Source organism: Trichechus manatus, unplaced genomic scaffold (genome assembly GCF_000243295.1).
Source record: "Trichechus manatus latirostris isolate Lorelei unplaced genomic scaffold, TriManLat1.0 scaffold00131, whole genome shotgun sequence".
Taxonomy (NCBI): Eukaryota; Metazoa; Chordata; class Mammalia; order Sirenia; family Trichechidae; genus Trichechus; species Trichechus manatus.
This window is the reverse complement of record NW_004444067.1, coordinates 7010573-7035636: the sequence shown is the minus strand read 5'-3', so window position 1 is coordinate 7035636 and position 25064 is coordinate 7010573. Positions and strand designations below refer to the sequence as shown.

Here is a 25064-nt window from a genome sequence, read left to right as displayed (position 1 = left end):
AGATATGAGAAATAACACACATTTATCGCCGTGTGATTTGTAACAGCACGATCGGAAACAGCCCAGAAGTCCATCAGGGGAGGACTGGTTACTCGCTGATAGTTCATTTACAAAATGGAAAACTGAACCCCTACCAAAAGAACAAGGCGCTCTCCCAGCCAGGAGGCCAGGGAGACGTGTGGGCAAGATGGCACATGGTGTTGTGTGGTGTCTTGGATGGGACCCTGGGACAGAAAGAGGACATGAGGGAGAAATGGCCTTGAATCATGTATTAAAAATACTGTTGCCGTTGAGTCGATTCCGACTCACAGAGACCTTACAGGACAGAGGAAAACTGCCCCGTGGGGTTTCCAAGGAGCGGCTGGTAGATTCCAACTGCCGACCTTTTGGTTAGCAGCTGAGCTCTTAACCACTGTGCCACCAGGGCTCCGAATCACCTGCAGACTTTAGTTAATAATAATTTATCGGCTTTGGTTCATTAATTGTAACGAATGTACTGTACTAACAATGTAAGCTATTAACAACAGGAGAAGCTGGGAGCTCTCTGCCATTATCACAGTTTTTCTGTAAGTCTATAACGGCTTGCTTTAGCTTCCCAGGGTCACCATAACACCAGCACACACGGGGTGGTTTGAAACAACAGAAACGTACCCTCTTACAGTTCTGGAGCCAGAGGCCGAGACGGCGGTGCTGCAGGGCTGCGCTCCCTCCGAGGGCTCTAAGGGAGGACCCTTCCTTGTCTCCTCCAGCTTCTGGTGGCCCCAGGCGCTCCTGGGCTGCTTGTGGCAGCACCTCTCTCATCCCTGCGTCTGTCTTCGCCCCTCTGTATCCGGCCCACCCTAATGACCTCAACTGATGACGTGCGACAACCCTGCTTCCAACTCAGCTCACGTTTACAGGTCTGGGGGTTGGGACTACAGCACAGCTTTTTAGGGGACACAATTCAACTCAGAATACCATTTTAAAATAAAATGTTCATTAATAACTAAAAAAGAGTAAGAAAGCTCTTCATGTACAGATCTGGAAAGAGCTCCAAGACATAGTAACTGTCAAACCAAGGGGAAGCAGGACATAATACACAGTTTTGTGGGTGTGCAAGAAGGGAGAATACATTTTACATTTGCTCATACTTGTAAAAAGCAACTTGGAAGGAGTCGTAAGAAACTAACATTTCACATGTGAACATGTCGATTATTCGAAACGAACATACAAATGCTGCTCAAAAACCTGTGCTGGCGTTGGCCCTGTGGTTGCAGTTTTCAATCTGTTCTCAGCACCACGGGGACCCCAAGCCCTAGGTCTCTGCTCACCGGTCTTTCTCCTCCCCCCTGTGCTGTTCCCAGCGGTTTCCCTCTCTCCTCCTGCTCTAGCTGAAGAGCCTGCTCCACAGTCCCCCGTGCCAGCTCCCATTCCGGGAATTTGGCAGAGCAGCTGGCCGGCTCAGCTTGCATCAGGTCATGGAAAGTTAACGATTCAGACGCAGGTCACAACGAGGATGAACGGAGCCAGCAGATCCCAGCAACATGCCATCCCCCAGCACCAACAAGACATCACCCCAATGGTTTTTCCCACAAGAGCATCAGAAAATACTGCAAAATCAGGTGAAATTATGCTTTGGAGAACTTTTTTTTTTGAAGAACATTTTTATTAAGCACATTTTAAGAGCCTTAGAAATGGTCCAATAAAACTACTGCAAATATCATAATACTCCTTTTAAGGGGAAAACACTTGTATTGACCAAGAGGCTCACTGCTGTATTCTTTATAGCAGTACAGTGTGACATCTTCTCAACGTCTTACCAGAAGGACCGTCAGGCCGTGGGCGAGGGTCTGGATGCTGGGCGGCAGGAGAAGCTACGCAGGCAGAACCACCCGGGGAAATCCCCAGCACAGGCACAAAGCGCCGTGCTCTTGGCTTAGCGCACGCGATCCTCGCAGGAACACCCAATGACCAATGGTAGTGAGAACGTCCTGTAGCAGTGGTCCTGTGAAAGTGAAATTCCCAGCACTTCTAAGCACAGAGAGCGTGTGTGCTCATGAGCTCCCCAAGGTGGGCGATGCTGTGCTGGGGCATTAGAGGGTGTTGGGTGACGCCTCCTTGTGCAGGCTCTGAGGCCGCATCCACTGGCCCAGTCCTGCTCGAGGCTGTAGAAGTCTGGCAGGCGGGCGGGCTTGTACAACCTTGGAGAGGGCAGAAGGCTGGCACCAGTGGCTGGGCCTGGGCGTGGGTGAGTCGGCAGCGGACCAGGGCGCCCACATGCTGAGCTGGGCCTCCCCTTCCAGGACCACAGAGGGAGGAACCCAACACAATTCCAGGTGGGATGGCCACAGGACAGGATGACTGGGTGGTGAGGTTGTAGGCTTTTCCTCCGTTTTCCATGACGATGATGCTGATTGTAAGAGCGCTGTAGAGCCCCACAGCGTGTTTTCCTCCGGGGGAGCTACAGTGACTGGCTTTTGGGAGCCTAGGGAGCCATTTGCCTGGCACGGTCCATGTAAGTAATACATTTCCTTACAAAGTGATGGGGGTCGGCCTGCAGGGTGCTGCCCTCTGATGCTCCTAGGACACCTCCTAACCGTCCACCACGATCCCTATGCAGCCATGACCCCTGGTGCATCTCGCTTCAAACCACAATGTCAACACACCAGGCAGGGTCTGGCCGCCTCCCAGAGAACTCCACACCTCTCCCCCAGAACCCCCTCTGAAAACCCAGACTGCAGCTTCTCTTCCCTGGAAACGTGGGCGTGGCCTCTGGATGCAGGAGAGCGCAGACACAGCTGGCACCATCCCTCCACAGGGAAGAAGGAAGATAATCACCTGGCTGGTGACTGGTCCCCAATTATTATTCCCTCCATCTTAGTTATCTAGCAATGTTATAACAGAAATGCCACAGGCGGGTGGCTTTCACAAACGAATTTATTTTCTCACAGTTTAGGAGGCTAGAAGTCCAAATTCAGGATGCTGGCTCTAGGGGAAGGCTTTCTCTCACTGCTGGCTCTGGAGGAAGGTCCTTGTCTCTTTGAGCTTCTGCTCCTGGGCCATCATGTGGCTTGGCATCTCCCCCCATCTCTGCTCTTTTATATCTCAAAAGGGACTGACTCAAGACATGCCCTACACAATCCTTGAAGTTGTCAAGGATTTCATTTTACTTGGATCCACAATCATCACAAACGGAAGCAGCAGTCAAGAAGTCAAAAGATGTATTGCATCAGGCAAATCTGCTGCAAAAGACCTCTTTAAAGTGTTAAAAAGCAAAGATGTCACCTTGAAGACTAAGGTGTGCCTGACCCAAGCCATGGTGTTTTCAATCTCTTCATACACATTCGAAAGCTGGACGATGAATAGGGAAGACTGAAGAAGAACTGACGCCTTTGAGTTGTGGTGTTGGTGAAGAATAGTGAATATACCATGGACTGCCAAAAGAACGAACAAATCTGTCTTGGAAGAAGTACAACCAGAATGCTCCGCAGAAGCAAGGATGGCGAGACTACATCTCACATACACTGGACGTTATCAGGAGGTATCAGTCCCTGTAGAAGGACATTATGCTCGGTAAAGTACAGGGTCAGCAAAAAACAGGAAGACTCTCAATGAGATGGACTGACACAGTGGCTGCAACAATGGGCTAAAGCATGACAATGACCGTGAGGGAGGATGGCGCTGGACTGGGCGGTGTTTCATTCCGTTGTACAGAGGGTCACTATGAGTCACAACCGACTCAATGGCACCTAACAACAATCCTGCCTCATTAACATAACAAAGACAACCATTCCCAGATGGGATTATAACCACAGGAATACAGGTTAGGATTTAAAACATATTTTTTGGGGACACAATTCAACCCGTAACATCCCCCATCAAGACTGCCTTATTTCTGGTTAATAAGCCCAGTCCCTTTCTAGTGGAAAATGACACAGCAGAACAGTGGCACTGCTTGCAAAAACCAAAAGCATGAAAGTCAATAAGGGAGAAATAAGAGAAAATTAATCCTGGCATGCAGACATCCTCTCTAAGTCAGACACAGACCCCAGAAGTCACGGTAGAAACGGGTGACAACTACTTGGACGTGTACACCGCTCTCGGAGGCAGCAGAGGGCTGCTCGCCCTGCTCCTCCGCTCCAGCCAGGTGTGTGTGGTCACCCCTGGGGTAGCTGGACGGCCATGCGCCGTATCTCCTGCGTTGGGTGTCCATGGGAAGGATCATTTTAAAAGAAGGGAAAATCATAAATCCCATGTTTTGGTTTTGCTAAACTGGCCCAGAAGGGAGTTAAGCTACACACAGAAACTTCCTTCCCGTGGGATGGAGAGCCGGCCGGCCCTGTCTGTGGTGTTTACAGGTGTGGGCCAGGTTAGACTGCAGTGGCCTGCGATCCCAGGTGAGGCGACAAAGCCGCATGTCCATCGACACAGGACACCACATAGGAGGGGCGCCGAAAAGCTCCCGGGGGTAATCTGGAGTCTCAGGAGACACCAGGGCAGAAGCTGAGCAGAGCTCAGGTAAGATGAGGGGATGGTTCAGTACAACCGGAGTCAGAATCCACTTGATGGCAGCCAGCGACAACATATCAGTTGGGACTTTCTGGATGCAAAAGAAAGAAAAGGGCCTGTGCTCAGCCTACATGACTCAGGGAGGAGGAATGCTGGCTTCGGGAACAGCTGGATCCAGGTGCTGCCATGATGCCCTTCCGAGCCCATCTGCCCTCCTGCTGCTCTCCCCGGTGGCCACGAAGCTAACCGTGAGCAGCCCGTTTCCACTGTCTGGCATCATCAGAACCAAGTGGTAGGCCAAGAGAGCACCTCTCCCCGCAGCAACCGTGTGTGAGCTGGGACCGAGCCTCCTTGAAGTGACCATACCTGCAGGTGAACAGGATGTAGAGCTGGGCCGGGAAGCGGGGTGGGGGCAGAGAAGAGGGGGTAAGAGGGCTCTTCCCAAGGCCGCTGCTGCAGGCAGGCAAACCCCACAACCACCCCCAACTCTCCACGTCTCTTGGACATGTGCCGGATCCAGAAGATAGTGGCAACAGGGTAACAACAAAGTCGCAGGCCAGGCAAGGAAGGGACCACCCCAGTGCTGCTAGAAAAGGTGTCTTCCTCTAATTTTATTGGATACGTTTTCACAGAAACATGATATTATTTACAAATATACAGGTAAGAGACTGCTGGTCAAAAATCTTAAACTGAAAATGTCATCAAAAATTAATTTACAAAAGCCGCCACCTGTCTGAGGGAGCCCGGGTGGAACATCGGGTGGTTTCTGTGATGATCTGGACAGAAGTACGCATCTCGGCTCTGCCGGTTCTGTGACCTCAGATGCTTCAGGCTGCAGAGGCAGACCGTGGCCACGCCTGTGCCGGCTCTGGCGCTGGGCTGTGTGGCAGCTGGCCCGCGGGCTCAGGAGGCACTGGTCTGCAGGTTTTTGGAGGCTGCAAGCATTGCTCTCACTTTGGCCATCAGGTCCTGTGAAGGCGAGAGGACACTGAAGAGCCCCTGTGAGCAGCACTGAGACCAGGTGTAGCCTTGTGGCCTCAGGAAGAGCCCACCGAGAGGGAGACAGCGTAGGGCAGTGTCAGTGGGCAAAGGCAAGAGACAGTGCTCCTTCCACCTACTGAGACAGCTGGCAGAGGGAAGGCATGACTTCTAAATGCTTAAACAGGGGCAGGGCTTCACTGAGTTGAGTCACTGCGTGGTCTGACTCTCCGGGAGGAGGTTGGGCTGGCTGCCCTGTGGAGCACCAGCAACACCGCGGACCCAGGCCCAGAAGCAACACCCTGTGCTGCTTCTGCCCCACCCCCAACGTTGCTGGTCCCCTGGGGGGTGTCAGCCCAGGATGCCCATCTGAATCCACGAAATGAGAGCCAGCGGAACAGAACAGACCACTCGCAGACAAGGCCCGTTTATAACAGGAGAGGGAGCCCCCCTTCCGGTCTTACCTGAGTTATTTTGCTTTGCACAGAGGAAACAATTGCTGACGAGATCTGACCATCTTTTTCCTGAGAAACTCCCCTAAAGCAAATACAGAGAGATCAGAGGTTTTAAAAACAAAAATTGTTAACATAGCTTAACAATGCAGAAAAGTACAAAGAAAAATACAACACCCATATTCCCACTCCCTAGAAATAACATTATAAACACATATTTCACTCTTGTATTTGTTACATAGATTTTTAATATTTTATGAAGTACAACCTAACCCAGAATACACCTCTCTACAGACATCATATCAGACACATTGAGAGAGGACAGTAGGAAAGAAGCGCCATGAGGCTGACATCCCCCTGTTGCAGCCTCTCTGGGCTGAGGGCTCCAGAGCCCAGCAGACCCTCCCTGCTCTGTGCCGAGGGGGGACTCTGTGGGACATGCCCTGTGGTTGGGGGACACGCCCTGTGGTTGGGGACCCATGCCTCTTTACATTTTAACAACGATCTCACATCTTCAACCCTGACTGATCTTAGGTCAGCCGGAGTCTCTCCCTGCTGTTCTCAAGAGAAGAGACATGCTTAACTCCCAAGTTGGGGCACACCCACTGTTCTGACTCATCAAAGCAGTGGGTTCACGACCAAGTATGAGCAGACTTTACTCCCAAATGATATAATCCTGAGCCTGCTGCCCAGGGCCTGGGGCACGGGGTGGATGGAGATCTGATAGGAAAGTCTCCTCTCTGGCTGATCTGAAAAAAGCTGACACACGAGGACCGTCAGTCGACGCTGGCAGGGCGGCCTGCGCCTGGGTCCTGATAGATTCCTGACACTGACAATCACTTTGGCCTCGATGTGCCCGAGTCCCGGTCCAGTGGGGCGCTGTAACCATGTCCACTGACCCAGCAGTGAGTTCTGACTCCCTGTGCTCCCCCACTGTGCTGCCCAGGGGTTGAGGTCCAGGGTGCAGGCGAGGGTGGTGGGTGAGGTTACCTGGAGCGCTCCTGGCTGGACCCCCGGCTCTCCACAGGAGAGATGCTGGCCGAGTGCGCTGACATCCTGTGTGCAGACTGCTTGCTTGGGGACCCTGACTGAGACCTGGCCTTGGACTTGGTCCGTGACCGTGATCGCCTCTTCTTCTTCTTCTCATGGGGACTTCTAGAGGAGAAACGTGTTCATGAGAGAAACGTACGTACGATTTAAAGACAAGGAACTGGGCAGGAATGAGTACATTTGGGGTCTAAGACATTTTGCAGAGATATGTTTTTCTTTTTTCCCATACAAAAATTTATACATACATTGTTATGTGACTCTAACTGCTCTTCTCATACTGTGACAGCACACTCCTCCTTTCCACCCGATTCCCCATGTCCATTCAACCAGCTCCTAACCCTCTCTGCCTTCCCATCTCACCTCACCTCTGGACAGAAGCTGCCCATTTAGTCTCTTGTATCTACTTGAGCTAAGAGGCACACTCCTCAGAGATGTTTTTCAAGTGACAAGTTGGTGATACCACCTTTCTACACACATTAATTCATTAATTCCTTTTAGGAGATACATACGGGTATATGTACATACATGTAGGGTCGCTATGAGTCGGAATCGACTCAATGGCAACAGGTTTACACACACACACACACCCACACCCACACCCACACACCCACACACACCCACACACACCCACACACACCCACACACACACACACTTCATTTAACTAGCTATCAATGGATTCAGCCCAACAACTGATGGGCTTAACAAGTCACCAGGAGTAAGAGGAAAACCATCTTGTCTTCTCTGTGGAAGGAAGCTTCTGTCCCTCTCACACAGTCCTTAAACAAAAGGCTCATGGCATTTAACATAGAAACAGCACTTTATGTGCATTTAAAATACACGATAAGATAACCCAATGCTATTTATACTGCTCTTTCATTTATGACAATTTACTGAGAATTTCCAAAAAGAAAACGGGAAATTACCAAAAGTTAAGTATTTTACAAACACAAAGCTCAGCATTTCTTTCCGATCCCCAGTGTTAACCTCAGGACTGCTGAACGCTCGGCGTTCTCTAAAGGAAAGGCTGTGGAGCCTTCTCCTGCCCAGGCCTTCCAATTCACATCCCCCTCCTGTGGGACAACCTGACTCCATGCCACCTCTACCTTCCTCCCACTCCCCTTAAAACATTTTATGTTTTTTTAAGTAAAAGAAACGCTCAGTTCAGAAAGGTATTCAGGCTCCTTCCCTGCCCTTGATCCCCCGGGCTCCTCCCCAGAGAGGACCACGGTTACCAGTTCCATGGTTTGTAAATCGCACCCCTTTAAAATACGTGATGTTGTGGTTGTTAGGTGCTGACAAGTCGTTTCTGACTCACAGCGACCCTATGTACAACAGAACGAGACACTGCCCAGTCCTGCGCCATCTTCACAGTCATTGTTATGCTGGAGCCCATTGTTGCAGCCACTGTGTCCATCCATCTCGTTGAGTCTTCCTCTTTTTCACTGATCCCTCTACCTTACCAAGCATGATGTCCTTCTCCAGGGACTGCTCCCTCCTGATAACACATGCAAAGTACATGAGACTAAGTCTCGACATCCTTGCTTCTAAGCAGTATTCCGACTGTACTTCTTCCAAGACAGATCTGTTCGTTCTTCTGGCAGTCCCTGGTATATTCAATATTCCTCGCCAACACCACAATTCAAAGGCATCAATTCTTCTTCGGTCTTCCTCTTTCATTGTTCAGCTTTCATATGCATGAGGCGGATGGAAATACCATGGCTTGGGCCAGGTGTACCTTAGTCCTCAAAGTGACATCTTTGCTTTTTAACACTTTATAGAGGTCTTTTGCAGCAGATTTGCCTAATGCAACATGTCGTTTGATTCCTGACTGCTGCTTCTATGGGGGTTGATTGTGGATCCAAGGAAAATAAAATCCTTGACAACTTCAATCTATTCTCCGTTTATCACGATGTTGTTTATTGGTCCAGTTGTAAGGATTTTTGTTTTATGTTCAAGTGTAATCCAAACTGAAGGCTGTATAGCCTTTGATCTTCAGCAGTAAAGTGCTTCAAGTTCTCTTCGCTTTCAGCAAGCAAGGTTGTGTCATCGGCATAATGCAGGTCATTAATGAGTCTTCCTCCAATCCTGAAGTCCCGTTCTTCATATGGTCCAGCTTCTCGGATTATTTGCTCATCGTACGGACTGAGTAAGTATAGCGAAAGGATAGCAACCCTGATGCCCACCTTTCCTGACTTTAAACAACACAGTATCCCCTTGTTCTATTTGAATGACTGCCTCTTGATCTATGTACAGGTTCCGCATGAGCACAATTAAGTGTTCTGGAATTTCTACTCTTCGCAATGTTATCCACAATTTATTATGATCCACACAGTCAAATGCCTTTGCACAGTCAATAAAACACAGGTAGACATCTTTCTATTCTCTGCTTTCAGCCAGGATCCATCTGACATCAGCAGTGATATCCCTCGTTCCATGTTATCTTCTGAATCCGGCTCGGATTTCTGGCAGTTCTCTCTCAATACACTGCTGCAACCCCTTTTGTGTGATCTTCAGCAAAATTTTACTAGTGTGTGGTATTAATGATATTGTTCGAAAATTTCTGCATTCTGTTGGATCACTTTTGTTTGGAATAGGCATAAATATGGATTTCTTTCAGTTGGCTGACCAGGTAGCTGTCTTCCAAATATCTTGGAATAGATGAGTGAGCACTTTCAGCACGGCATCCATTTGCTGAAACATCTCAGTTGGTATTCTGTCAATTCCTGGAGCCTGTTTTTGCCAATGTCTTCAGTGCAGCTTGGACTTCTTCCTTCAGTACCATCAGTTCTCGATCATATGCTGCCTCCTGAAATGGTTGGACTTTGACCATTTTTTTTTGGTACAGTGATTCTGTGTATTCCTTCCATCTTCTTTTGATGCTTCCTGCATCGTTTACTATTTTCCCCGTAGAATCCTTCAATCTTCCAACTCGAGGCTTGAATTTTTTCTGCAGTTCTTTCCACTTGAGAAATGCTGAGCGTTCTTCCCTTTTGGTTTTCTAACTCCAGGTCTTTGCACATATTATAACACTTCACTTTTAAAATACATGATATAAACAAACAAAAAATTTACTAGCATGCCCTGTAAGTCCAAAATGATTTAAACCCCTAATCTGGCTAAGGTTATGGGGTCGCTACACGAATTAATTAAAGGTAGGGTACCTATTCTTAACTGTAAAACCAGATACAATGTTACTACAACTTCATCTCAAACGACAAAACCTGCTAAGCATGTATAGAAGGAATGGGCTAATGCCTTCTTTTTTCTTAATGGTGGTATACTCCACACACCGTGAAACATCTTGTCTGTCTGATGAGTTTTAACAAGTGCATACACTGTGAAACCCTGGCCCCTAACCCAACAGAGAACATCTTGCCATTCTGGAAAGTTCCCTCAATGCTGCGTTTAGTCAGTATGCTCCCCCTCCCCATTTCAGAGGCAACCATCTCCGCTGCATAAACGTGACCACAGAAGCACGTGCTGTGCGCTCTCCCGGCTTCCTTCGCTCAGCACAACGCCCACTATGGCGGGGGTCTCAGCAGTTTGTTTCTCTCCCCTGAGGAGTATGAATACACTGTATGAATATCCCATAGTTTATGCATTCTCCTGGTCAATAAGCATTCGGGTTGTTTCCAGTTTTTGGCGATTAAGAAGTTTCTGTAGTCAAATGTTGACTTTATAGTGGGTAAATACCTAGGAAGAGAACTGCTGGATCATGGTGCAATATGTTTCTCTTTACAAGAAACTGCCCAACTGTCTGCAAAGTGGTTGAACTATTTCACATCCCACCAGCAATGTAGGGAGTTCCAGCTGCTCCACATCCTTGCCAACACTTAGTAGGATTTAATTTGCATTTTCTTGATACTAATGATGCTGAACATCTTTTCCTGAGCTTACTGGCCATTTGAATACATTCTTTTGTGAAATGTCTGCTCAGGTCATTTGCTCATTTCTTAACTGGGTTCAGTTGTTTGTCTCTTTATTTTGATACAAGGCCTTTGTTAGAGATATGGATTGTAAATCTTTTCTCCAGTCTGGGGCTTGCCTATTCATTTTCTTAACTGTGACGCTTGAAGAGAACTTTTTAATTTCAACGAAGTCTAACTTATTATGGCGGGGTTTTCTGAGTCCTAAGAATCTTTTCCACCCCCAGGGTCAGAATACATTCTCCTATGTTTTCTTCACAATGCGTCATAGTTCTAGTTTTTATGTCTGGGTCTGACCATCTTGAGGTAACTTTTGTGTACAATGTGTGGTTTGCTTTTTTCCCATTTTGGTCTCGGTTGTTCTAGTAAGTTTCCACAACACGCCTTTCCTCTCCTCGCTGGACTGCTCTGGCGCGTTTGTGAGAAATCGCGGCCACATGGGGTCTCGTCAGGACCCTCTACCCTGCCTTCCACTCTGTCCGCATACTCTAACCCCACCTCGGCCTTGACTCCTGCCGCTTTCTACTCCGTCTGGAAATCCAGTGTTTTCTTCATGGAGGTTGTCTGGGCTCTACCGGGTCCCTTCCATTTCCACACAAGCTTTAGGTCAGCACGTCACCGTCTACGAGAGCCCACAGGAGTTCTGACCGGGGGTAGGCTGCGACTATGATCAACTTGGGGAGAGCAGACATCTGACCAACACCATGTCTTCCAAGCCAGGAATACGGGCTCTCTCTCCATTGTTTTAAGTTTTAAAAAATTTCTCTTTAGAATGTTGTGTTTTCCGGTATAGAGATGTCTTGCACACATTTTGTTAAATTTATCCGAGTAGTGTGTGTGTTTTGAAGCTGTGATGAACAGGGTTGTTTTTAATTTCATTTTTGAATTATTCTAGGCGAGTATATATACTGGCGCAGTGGTTAAGCACTCGGCTGCTAACCGAAAGGTCAGCAGGTTGAACCCACCAGCCTCTCCGTGGGAGAAAGCTGTGGCAGTCAGCTTCCATAAAGATTACAGCCTTGGAAACCCTATGGGGCAGTTCTACCCTGTCCTGCTGGGTTGCTGAGTCGGAACTGATCTGACAGCAATGGACAGTATACAGAAATAGACTTTAAGAAACACTGCCTGTCCTGCCTGTTTGCAAATTCCTTTTTAGTTCTGGCAGGTAGTTTGTAGATGCCTTACGATTTTACGTAATTGTGTAAAAAGGTGGTTTTCTTTTCCAATCTTCATACCTTTTATGTCTTTTACTTGCCTTACTGCCTTGGCTATAAACTCTGTCACAGACTTTCTGTCAGATGATTCTGTGAGTGCAATGAAGACATTTGGACCAGAGAAAAGCACATCCTTGTTTATGATCCACGGAGTGTGCTTAGGGGAAGTGTCACAAGGCCTGCAATGTACTTCTCAATGCTTCAGAAAAAACAAAGTATATCTATATCTACAAAGTTAAAAAAAAGCTATATTTTTACAGAGACAGAGAGAGCAGGCAAATGTGAACACTTGTTGAACTGAGGTAAACGTTCTATGTATGGCGGAGTTTACTGTACTGTTTTTTTTTTTTTTTTAACTTGCCCGTCAGATCCGGGCAGGGGGCCCCCTCTCACTGTTGGGGTAATCTCGTCAGGCGGAGTGGTAGCACGCGGGAGTGAGTTAGCCACATGCCACTGCGCGTGGCTCGGGGACCACACAGACGCTGAGATGGGAAGATGGAGGGGTGCGCTGTGAGCGCAGGGTTCACAGAATTCAGTTGCTAATGGAACTGCTCTGCGCCGACAGCTGACTCAGCCTGCTGGTAACTGCGAGTCTGTTCACCTCTGCCAGGTTAACCGGTTTAGAGTGCTCGGAGTGAGGTCTTAATCCCATCTGTCAGGATGTGTGCCTTATTAAAGTGCCAACGAGAGTGTCAGAAAGATCACACAGGTTTTGATGTCAGCCTGGTTAGAAGGCGCTCGATGAGCCCAGCATCATCACCTTTTTCTCCTGCGACAGCTCTCTCAGTACAAAGGTTAATCTGAGGACAAAGCAAGAACTCCTCTGTTAACAGAGATCTTTTGCTACCCAGAATCCATTTTCAGACCATGCCCTTTCCATAAACTGAAGGTGATAATGATTTTCAAATGTTCAACAATTACTTGCTTAAGGAAGAAAACCTTAAAGCAGATTTCCATTTCACATCACAATCGACAGCCACGTGTGCCTGGTGAGGGAGGACCAAGGCACAGAACGCAGTTACACGCAGGGTGAGCGAGCTGGACGGGACACCTTAGCCAAAGTCGGTCGGCTTTTGGGAAGAAGAGATCCCATTTTACCGGTTAGTGGAGACCATCGTACAACTGGACAGATTACAGCAGGACTTCCCCCTTGGTCTTCCCAGAACTACCCCTGTGAATGCATTATGATGGAGGAGCCGACGTGAGGCTGCTAGCTGGCCGCCATCTTCAGCAGGTGGGCAGTGCTAGGCAATGGCCGCGGGTTTGTCCAGGGAGAAGGGGGACCCACGGGTGCCCCCCACACCATGATCCTGAAAGTCCTAGAATCTATGGTGCCCCCTACACCATGATCCTGAAGTCCTGGACCCACTGTGTCCCCTACACCGTGATCCTGAAGTCCTGGACCCACCGTGCTCCCCACACTGTGATCCTGAAGTCCTGGAATCTATGGTGCTCCCTACACTGTGACCCTGAAGATCCTGGACCCACCGTGCCCCCCATACCATGATCCTGAAGTCCTGGAATCTGTGATGCCCCCCACACCGTGATCCTGAAGTCCTAGAATCTATGGCGCCTCCCACACCGTGCTCCTCAAGTCCTGGAATCTATGTCGCCCCCCCATACCGTGAGCCTGAAGTCCTGGAATCTATGGCACCCCCCCCCATGCCGTGATCCTGAAGGTCCTGGACCCATGATGCCCCCCACACCGTGATCCTGAAGTCCTAGAATCTATGGTGCCCCCTACACCATGATCCTGAAGTCCTGGACCCACTGTGTCCCCTACACCGTGATCCTGAAGTCCTGGACCCACCGTGCTCCCCACACTGTGATCCTGAAGTCCTGGACCCCGCACGTCCTGAGCCTCACATGGGCACAGCACCGTAAAATATGAGCCTGCAGAGGGGCCACACTGCTGCCCCCATTGCTGGGCCCCCCGTCGCCAGGAGGACGGTGCCTGCAGTCTGCGCTGGTTGGGCTTGTGCTGGCACCCGTGTGGGTGCACACACAGAGGACACCACCCCCGCTCTTCGGGAGCCCTCATTTTTAGGGAGAACTGAAGCACAGGCTCACTGCTATGGAACACCCAGGTGGCAGCCATCAGCTGTGAACATGAGCCCAGGCAAGCAAACTGAGGAAGGGCCTGTCCCTGGAAAGCACCTATAGCCGAGGGCATAGCCAGCGAGGGGGACGGGGGAGAGGCCCGCTGTGGCACTCCTAGAGGCTGCTGCCCACTGTGCTTGCTGGCCTGGGGTCACGGCAGCCCCGTGAGCGCCACGGACAGAAGCTAGGCCATTCCTGTGAGCATGGAGCCGGCCTAGGGCACCTGGTGGCCCTCTCACCGCCACCTGTGTGGTGAGGAGGTGGCTCTGGGATCAGTGGTGGAGAGCAGGCCCACAGCTGGGTGCCCATGTCAGGGGACAAACCAACCCCACGCGCTTGCCTCGCACAGCCCTGACCGGCAGCTAGTGGCCCTGCCTCGCTCTGTGCCCTCGTGGGTGCCACGGGCGCGCACTCAGTCGCCGGCACGGACCACTCAGGCAGCTGCAGGGACCGTGGGTGCGTCCAGGCACAGCCTCTGGACCGGACGCCCTGGCTCTCTTTTCACCAGTCCACCCAGGCGTCCTCCTTCTTGTAGCCAGCAGAGAAGCACGTGTCGGGGCTGTGTTGGTCCAGCACAGGAGCAGGATGTGGACCCAACGCTGGCGGGAACCTGACCCAGAGCCCCTGGAGCGAGGCGACCCAGGATCCCAGCAGGCCCCTGCCCACCAGTACTCCCAGCCCACAGAGCTCAGGGCCCCCTCCCCTGCCCGTTTGGGCTCTAACGGTCACAGAGGCCACATGGACAGCAAGTCTCCCTTTGATCCCACAGCTGTGCTCCATGACTTGTGCACAAAGCCCTCCGCCCCTTCCAACACGGAGACCCGGTGGCACTCGTCTGTCTACACACGGCCCACCTGGAGCGTGTCCGTTTCCGGCTGGCCCCAGGGCTGTTGCTCACGCGGTAGGCAGTGGGGACACTTCGGTCTTCCCGGCGCCGCTCCGGGGAGTGTGCTCTTCTCCGAGGGGACCTGGACCGCGACCTGAACAGAGGAGGGGCGGGTTTAGTGCCCGAGTCTGGTCTGCTCGACACCATCTTCTGTGGCCTGAGTCTGCAGGCCTTGGCAGCACAGCTTGTGCAGGTGCTGGGGCGGGCTCCTCCCGGCCCCCACTCCACCGGCACAGACACCTCCTCTCCTCACCACACCAGCGCTGAGCTCCCAACCAACGCACGCTCCCGTCTGAGGCCAGAGGCTATCTGAGTGGCTGGTTCCAACAGCCAGTGGCCGCCGACACTCCACATTGAAGGCCTGACTGCACAATCTACGGCCGTCTCAGCTCTGCGTCTCCTCCTTCCTCTCGTCTCTGCCCACTTTATCACCCCACAACCCTCAGCTTACTGCTATCTCCATCAAAACTAGGTAAGGCGGGGCAGTGAAAAGCAGGGGATCGTTTCTCCGTGTTCTGAGAAATGGCAGTAGGGTCAGTGGAGGCAGACACCAGACGGTAATGAAGCTAGGGGGTCCCCTGGAAATTTCTTCTGTTCCCACTCCTCTTGGGGTCTATCAGCACAAATAATCAAGAATTGGCTGTGGGTACAGTGGCATGAAGCCTACAACCTCCAAAGCTGAACATGCCATTCTCATGATAATTTAAACAACTTAAGTTTTGATGAGATTTCATGGACGCAAAACCGTCCATTAGTATGCTATTCCTGCCCTTGGCGTGCCTGAAGAGACTGCGTGTGCTCAAGCACGACACAGGCCACACAGGCAGCAAAGACCCCCGACAGTCAGTGCAGAACCTGCTCGGGACCCTCAGCCACATGGGGGTCAGGTCCTAAGCGCAGGGCCCCTAGCGGTGGGCTTAGCACTGTTGTTTCAGTTCTGTTTTCACTCAGAAAATCACTGTTTTGGGAAGACCTGCAATAAGCAGAAATCTGGGGGAAAAACCCCAAAAAACTCATTTCTTTCCTTTCTGTTTCCATGACAACCCACTTGAAAACAATATGAAGAAGAGCAGTTTGATTCTGCCTTAAAAAAAAAAAATTACATTGACACGTTTTAATTGCAATAAGACAAAAAAAACAAAAACAAAAACAAAAAAACAAACAAAAACACCCCAACACATGCTGCTGTAGCAAAGATCAGCCTATGATCGCATTCCACCCTCTCGTGTCCTAGAGAAAAGCCCGCGTCGTTCCTGGAAAAACTCGACAGTCCTGGACCGGACCTGCCCCAGGATAAACAGGGCTCGGGGGTGGGGCTCCTCTCGCCTGTTAACTGTTAACAAGTTAGCTGCTTTTAGCTTGTCCAACGGTTTGGCCTTTCTTCCCCCAGACCTTTCCTAAGACTTATAAAAGAGATTACAAAGGTGAGTCAGTAGACACCTTGACATTTTACCAGGTTTTCCCTCAAAAGAGCTCCAGGAGTCAAATCTTTTCGTGGTCGAGGCTGCCTGATAGCGCTCCTGCTCGGCCGCCGCCGCCGCTCGCCAGACGCTGTGCCCCGGCTCCGCGCTCAGTGTCCCTGGGGGGGCTGTGGGGCTGTGGTATGGAGGCACCCAGAGTGAAATGAGCTGGTCTGGGACTAGAGTCCTGAAAAAGCTCTGCACCTTGGTCAGAGCTACAGCACCTTATGGAAAGCTGAAGTGTAGCACTCTATATAAACCCAGGAATCAGGAAAAGGAGGTTAGCTGTCAATGCCTGCAAGCTCGTAACTCTGAAATACAGCACCGTTTCGCAGTGGCTATTAGTATTCCGTCTCTTTAAAGCAGAGTGGCCGTTAATACTAGATTTCAAGTTATCTGGGAAGGGAGCCCATCTCAGAATTGGAGACAGTAAACGACATCAGATAATTCCTTAAGCTGTATTTTAATTAAAGAAGCTTTAATGCTTTTTATTCTGTCAATTGAGCTTTTAATACTGCCACCACAACACAGCGTAGAAACAAACGGGAGTTCCGTTTTATAAGTAAATTATCTGCACCACGTGACTAGGGGGCTTCTGAAAGGGGACGAGATCATGTGTATTACAATTTCTCAAGCATCATGCAACTCAGAGATTTTTTTCCTGAATAATCACAAGGGTTTACTTTCAAATAAAGGCATGATGAGACGTTTTTCAATGATAAAATTCCAGAAATTTTACCTGAATGATGATGACTGTATTTATAAACAACTTGTTGTCACCAGCACTTAACCATTTCCTCTCCCTGACTTCCTCCATTCACTGCACACAGGGCTTCACGCAGCTGCACAAACTGGACAGATGACTGAGCATCTGTGCTTTAACATTTGAGAAGCCCCTGACTTTGGGTTTTCCTCAAGTTTAGACTGAGGACTAAATTTCATCTATGGATTTGTGACAATTCCCTAACAGGCCGGGTGCCTGCTGTGGCTCTCTCTTCCTCCTGCAGCACTAAGTCCCAACCACACTTGCTGTTTTACCTGGGTCTTGTTTACAGTTACCGCACCAGTACAGAACCAGTGTCCGCACGTGAGCACTCTGCAAATGACCAGGCGGAACTCTCACAGCGCTAGCTCGCCCTTAAGGAACGGGGTCTGTCGATTACATCAGTTCCTTTTACTGCTGGCCACGCTGTTTATCGAGGGGAAGAGGGGTCAGGAATTGTACATTTCAAACCAAAGTCTGATCCCAATTATGCCTGCTTGAGTTCTTTTTGAACACTGAATGTAAGTGCTAAAAAAAGTCACTATTAACCCCCAGCTCCCACCTCCTCTTCCCCAGAGTGGAAGTCCCTGGGGGGTGAATGTCTACAAAGCAATGTACCTTTATAGTTTCTCTGCACTTGAGGAGATCTTAACATGATGAAATTCAAAAATCTACACAGAACCTCCCCCCAAACGCCAGACTAGCTCTGAAGATAGAAAAACACCAAAGGACATCTTACCAAAAGTTTTAAAAATAAACTCGGCTTCAACCTTTACTCTTTGAAGTTCAGTTTAAAAATACCTAAACCATTAAAACCAAATTTAATTGTAGGCAGTCAGTAAACTGCCTGAGTACTTCGTAAAGCAATCATTCCACTGAGGCAGAGAAGCTCACGGGACATAAACATACAACACTAAACAACACAAGAGAAAAGAACCCCACACTCTACAGATTTTTCCAAGAGCAATTCGCCTATGGGAGTCGCAGTTACTTATTAGACACACTGAATGAGTGGGACTTTACCTGTAAAACATTATATATAAACAAAAACTCGTTATGATATAAAAAGGCTTTCTAAATCTTAACTTTCTACATTTTATAGAGAATTTTAGCAATTTAACATATAAAAGAAAATATATTTCAATTGTAGCATCCTACCACAATTAGAAATATTAACAAATGCGGCATTTTACTTTGAGCTGGCAGTAGTCATTTTAAAACAATCAATTAAGTTGTCTCAGGCCCGAGAAACAAGTCTCCTATGTCCTACGTAGAAATTATGTCTGTATTGGGTTATTCTATCTGAAAAGACAGATAGTTAAAGAAAAAATTATGACAATATCATTAGCAACTTAAATACTTTGGTTAAAATTTAATTATTCTTTATATTCCACAATTTGTATTACTGAGAAGAATACCAACCCACCCCATTTTACGACTGGTGCATTTTAAACCCATCCAGATCCCCCTGGATTTATCAGTGCTGGAAAGTCTGGATTGAGAAATCAGGTCTGCAACCAGCTGAGGATGGAATGCAATACGACCTGATAGAACAGACTCTTCCTGAGTGAAAGCTGAGGCCGATTCACACAAGAGGGGCAACAGTGGGAACTACCTGCTCACTTAACTTAGCTTCCCGACTCCTCTAGCACAGGAGAGCTAGTCTCTCAGCCTCGCCTCTTACCTGAGCCCCTCTAAAACCACCTCGGGTGGCTGTGCACAGAACACGGGTTTGTTACCAAGGAGAACAATCATCATATACTAACTTTCAAGGTAGCACTCCATGCATCATCAAACACTTTGAAGGTTTTGCTTCGTTATATTGTAATAAAGTTGCACTGTGCCTTGATATTTTATCCAAACAAAATAAAACACCAAATGCTTAACTTATTTAGTGAACTTATCAGTGGGCTGATCCACATTTTTGGTGTCAGGTAAATACTACCCCAGCCACTGATATAAAAAAGCTTGAGAGGTATGAAAATACTCTCAGCTCTGTTCACACTGCAGAATACTTTAACTGTAGGTCAAATTAAGGTAAAACTGGTAGCCTACTGTCATAGCAGAACCCACACTGAGAAAATTTTAACTTAATTTTTTTTCTTATTTTAACTGGAAGTTACAAAATAAGGAGTAAGATTTTGATGTTTGCACTTCTCAGTATTGAGTACACTGAAATAGAAAATTTTATTGTAATGTAAAAGAAAAACATGTAACTCTAAATCTAATATAAAAAATACTTAAAAAGTAAAATTAAATAATATATAAATGATTTATTCTATCACAGATAATCAATCAATAAAAAAACATAAAACTGAGAAACTTAATATTCTAGGTGTCAGATGAACCTTTTCCATCTGAATGTAACAGCCTGGGGGAGGAAGTTCATAGTCCTATGTCATCCTCCCCTTACAGCTGAACAGATGGGACACACTTAACACTCACTCTCACAATCGGCTGTATCTGTCAAACATTCAAAACTCAACCAATTCCTCACGCTAGAGAAGTGGTATGAGTAATTTTACAGTTAGCGGCCCCCAAGACTAGGGTTCATAAACTACGTTTTTGTTTGAACCCTGCAATAAGGAGTTTTACAGGACCTGGCATTACGTGGCTGGCTAGCTTAGGCCCCAGGTTATGTATTTTCAGCTACAGAATGGCATTAGATACTTTTTCAAATGAGAAATCTTAAAAAAGTTTTGATAGGTAAATACAAATTTCTGAGAGCTTTCCAAAAAAGAAAGAATGTCAGCAAGATTGTTCATTTATTCAAAACTAAGGGCTTCTGTGTTTAAGTGTGTGTTGGGGGGTAGAGGGTGGAAGTGAGGAACCTTTTAAAGAATTAGTAAAAATGCAGACGTCCAGAAATCGCATTTACTCATCACTCAAGCATGTCCAACTTCACTTTCAACAAGTTAAGTGTAAATGCTTGTCGAGTCTTTGGGGTTTGGTCTGCACAAACACCAGGAAAGCATATTGTTTTTAGGATCTATTCAGAGGCAAACGTGTCCAATTATACTTTAAAAAAAAAAAAAAAAAAAAAAGTCCAGGACATCTGCATTTTTCCTACAGAAAGTTAAGAACTGACATCTATCAAAGAAGAAAACCCAGCTCACAGCAAGCCAAGTGCTGCGTCAAAGAGGCTGAGGGAAGTCCCGTCAGAACCTAGGAACAAAGCCACAGGCAGGACGAAGGCTCCAAAAATAGCAATCTGCTTCTCTAAACCTCCCGCGAGCCCATCACTTTGGTTTTTACTGCTTTAGTAAGCAGAAAATTCCGTGACCCTTAAAGGTTCTCACATTGATTATTTCTGTCGCCAGGAATGTTAAAGTGCTTTCTCACAAGCTGGCTTCTCATGACGATGGCTTTCAGTTAAGCAGGAGGCCTGGAGAGGCAGGTTGGTTACAGGAGAAGACAGACGTGCCCCAACGGCCACGTCTCACTCTGACAGGCTCTCGCAGAGAATCTGCACACAGGTGAGCTGTGAAGGCACCTTCTGCTCTGAACTTTCCAAACTCAAAAGAACTCAGCATGGAAAAGTGCACTCATACAACAAACACAACCATCACCACCAGCACAGCACTCTGAGAATTTTTTAGACATTCAGCAAGCGTGTTAGGTCTGCTCCCAGGACCTGTTGAAATGTAAATAAATAAATATCTACCTATTTACCCTGGTAGCAGATGGTGAGTTTTAGGAAGTTAAGACAGATCTTTAAAGAGCCCAGTTGGATCTGCAGGGGTGTATCTACACACACACACGCACCTGTGTCCTCACAGGTACCTATTTCACAACCCCACGCGGCTCTACGTGCCACGCCAGACGGCAGTGCCGCCCTGCACACCCACCTCGACCGCCGCACCGTCCGGTAGGCGCTGGGGAGGGCGTGTTTGGCTTTTGAGTGCGACCTGGACCTGGACTTGGACGACGAGTGGTACTTGGGCGAGCGGGATCTCGTTCGAGACCGTTTTTTGTGCTTTTTCTTTTTCTTCTCCCTCTCTTCTTCCCGGGGCGCATCTTTGCTTCTGCTTGAAGGCCTGTCAGGTGGTTTCCCTTCCAGAGCGGGCAGACCTCTCCCTGCGACTAGCGGAGCGCAGGGTGAGGTGGTACCAGCTTCCTGTGAACAAAGCAGATGCCGGATGTGAATAGCGATTTAAATGAAGACCTGTGAGATTTCGACGCCAGCCCCTCACGCCCACCACGTACACCTCTTATCACCTCCCCGCCTCTGGCTCTACATCTGCTCCTGCAAGTCCCCCCAGCACCTCAGGGGAAGGATGACCCTCAAGACCCTCTGCTCAGGACCCCTCAGGCGCCGAAAGAACAACTAAAATTTTTCTCTCCGCTGAGTGTCTTCCCATCCAGGAACTCCTCTGCCAATCTGCAGGCCGTAGATGTGAGACGTAATGAAAGAGGTAAGACGACCAAGATACTAAGTTGGAAAAGATCTACGTTTGCTCTTTTAAGAAATAATTTCACCTTTTCACTGAAAAAGAGAGCCCGCTACCTCCAGCTTCAGGTTTTCTATGCATCTCTGTACGCTCTGAAAGCAGCTGTGATGAAGGTCTGACCTAGCAGGGCAGTGTCAGGCAGGGGCGCGCCCGGCTCTATGGGCGTCCTGCAGGCACGCAGGCCAGAAATACCACAGTCCTCCTCCTGCAGCCCGTCCCCTTGTCAATGAAAAGGTCACTCCTCAATTCACTGAAATGAATTTTAACCACAGCCATTAAACCCCACACACTGGAGACGCCACGTACTGAGAAGTCGCCATTTATCAGCCGGCCCCCCGCCCGCGCTCCAGCTGCACCTGCAGGGTCGAGCTCCAGCAGGCGCCTCCCCTGTGCCAGGCTCGCCTCTGCCTGAACTCAAGCCATGACTGTGCAAAGCATCTGTAATTCCTCAACTGTGAGTTGGTTTTTCCTTCCTTCCCTCCCTCTCCTTGGGTCCACGTGGACAAGGCCACCCTCCTCAAGGCCAACTGGCTGAGGAAAACAATGGCTATTTGGACATTATGCTCTCGTTCTGGCTTTGCAATGCCAGCAATGGCACACTGGCGGGGTGAGTGCAGTGAAGACTGTGAGGGCCCGATGGCACTCAGATTGGCCGCTCCATGATGCAGCACCCAGCCTGCTGTTCATACGCACAGCACACCACCGCCCACAGGGCCCACCGTCCTGCAGAGATTCACAGGGGCAGTGGGAAGGAGGGGGACTCCCGAGGAAGAGCAGGCCTTGTTCCAGGGTAGTTGCTTCCCAGGGAAGACAGCTCCAGAGCCAGGACCTCTGGCAGAGCAGCTTGGGGTCTTCCAGTTCCGCTCTGGTGTTTGGCCCCCAGGAGGGGCACGCACAGAGGATGCAAGGACACAGCCAAGTTCATTTTTAAGGCTCTGCCTAATTATCTCCAGGGACAAGGGAACCTATTTTCTCAAGAGAACTCATTCATTGTGGAACAGTTCTTCTGTTAAAAAGCTCTTTCTTGCTTCAAATCCTTTCAGTGTAACAATATTTACCACATTAAGCTTTGAAATACTTTGTCATTAAAACAAATATACCATTTAAACATTGGATAAGAACCCAGCCTCTACATCTAAGAACAACTATTTCCATGCCAGCATTAGTCAAGACTTGTCACAGGCACACGTACTAAATAACCCTTTAAAATATAATAAGTAACATGTTGTCGGCGTGCAACTCTAGAGGCTGTAGAAGGGACGCGCTGGGTAAGCGTTCTGGCTAACCCTTTCCCACACACGCTGCAGGGGAGACGGATCACCAGTGTGCAAACACCAAGAACACGTCAATGAATTTTTAAAAATCCCCACACCACGCACTCTAAATGAGGAGTACACACCGCATGGAAAATGAGACCACTGAGAGAGCCACAGACACCGCTCAGAATCTGTGCGATGATGCCCACAGGGCTGCTGGGATTTATGCTCGGACTCAACACCAGGTAGTGAAAGATCCAAGTGCCCGGCCAGGTCTGTGAACAGACCACAAGAAATGGGAAGAATACAGGGGCAGACAACAAAGAAGGCTCTGCTCAGCTCTCAGATACGATGGGAACTCCGTGAAGTCGGAGCCAGCTTGCAGTTCTCCGAAACAAGGCGTGGGGCGCTGCCCAGGGGGAAGAGAGAGAAAGCCTGTTTTCAGAACTGAGCCATACACTCCTTCCTAAGCAAGGCTGCTCTGTGACGGGAAGAAGAAAACGGCATCATTGTCATCTTTTCCTCCAAGAGTTCTCCTTACGGACTCCTGACACTGTCAAAACCACCACAACGAGCGGGTGTGTGCAACTGTGCCCCGTGCAGAGAGAGAGCAGGTGGACAGATATGGGTCCCAAGGAGCAGGGGGCCACAGACAAATGGATGAGAGGGAATATAAGGCACAGACACAGACAACAGGAGAGCATGCAAAGTGAACTCATTCGCTGAGTTTCTATTTATATTTTTATTGCCAGCCTATTAATGTGGATTTCTGAACCTTATCATTTGTTGCTACTGCCTTTGTCTTAACTAATGTTTGTCATTAATACTATTTCACCACCATGGTTAACATTTGGTACTCTGTATTGAAGCAAGGAGGTAATCTTAATATTTTCGAAATATAACTTGTAATCAAATCATGAGACCTATTTATTCTAACAAAATGATTACCCTTCACCGTTAAAGTGAAAAATGGCCCCTGATTTCATAATTCTGAACTATGGTGACCTCTGCCAGGCTGAATTCAGATTATTTATTGTGCTGACCTCTATTTTTCACCCTAAAGGACTCCAAAACCCACTGCCATGAAGTCGATTCCGACTCCGAGTGACCGTGTGCTGTTGCTGTTAGGTGCCATCAAGTCTTGGTGGTATCAATTATCTTCAGCAGAATCGTGCCTGCCGGTGATATAAATGATATCATTTGATAATTTTCGCTTCTGTGGGATCACCTTTCTTTGGAATGGACACACATATGGATAGATCTCTTCCAGTCGGTTGGCCAGGTACCTGTCTTCCAAATTTCTTGGCATAGATGAGTGAGCACCTCCAGTGCTGCATGCAAACAGACACATCTCAGTTGGTATTCCGTCAACTCCTGGAGCCTTGTTTTTCACCAATGTCTTCAGTGCAGCTTGGACTTATTGGTTCTTGATTATACGCTACCTCCTAAAATGGCTAAACAGTGATCCTATAGGACAGAGAAGAACTGCCCCGTAGGGTTTCCGAGACTGTAAATCTTTATGGAAGCAGATTGCCACATTGTTTTCCCTTGGAGCAGTTGGTGGATTTGAACTACCGACCTTCTGGTTAGCAGTCAAGTGCTTAACCACTGTGCCACTAGGGCTCCTTAATAGTACTAAAGGGATATTTAAAACCCTGTAATCAGACTGGAGAATAAAAAAGCAAAGGATAACCAACACCACACGAAGAACGGTAGCACCCAGTGAGCCATCACACTGCAGACTCATGTGCCACGCACAGGCTGTTAGGTGCTGCCACCCTTCACGGGTTCTGAGACGTCCCTACTCGTCACACTTTGCCATCTCTGACATTAGGATGTCCTACAATTGGAGGCATCACACCGTTCTAACTGGCAGAGGCTCTCCTTGCCAGACACCCACCACAGTGCGTCCTACACCAGCGCCATCATCCTCACAGCACCGTGAGGTGGGGGCTACGACAATATCTGTCAGACACCCACCACAGTGCGTCCCACACCAGCACCACTGTCCTCACAGCACCGTGAGGTGGGGGCTAAGA

General features: G+C 48.6%; 1 protein-coding gene across 5 annotated transcripts in view; it reads right to left on the bottom strand.

Moving 5' to 3' along the window:
• Positions 1-5075: 5075 nt before the first annotated feature.
• Positions 5076-25064, bottom strand: part of SFSWAP (splicing factor SWAP) — a 79723-nt gene continuing 59734 nt past the window's right edge. For 3 of the 5 annotated variants that reach the window (XM_023739278.1, XM_023739276.1, XM_023739277.1), the window contains 5 exons: positions 21167-21435; positions 15064-15189; positions 6909-7073; positions 5931-6003; positions 5076-5457 (listed from right to left, as the gene is read on the bottom strand). In XM_023739278.1, the coding sequence (XP_023595046.1) occupies positions 5392-5457; positions 5931-6003; positions 6909-7073; positions 15064-15189; positions 21167-21435 (699 nt within the window). In that variant the 3' untranslated portion in view covers positions 5076-5391. Of the gene's footprint in view, positions 5458-5930; positions 6004-6908; positions 7074-15063; positions 15190-16535; positions 16806-21166; positions 21436-25064 lie in introns of those variants that run through there. The other 2 variants (XM_004385010.2, XM_023739279.1) reach the window with 2 other exon arrangements.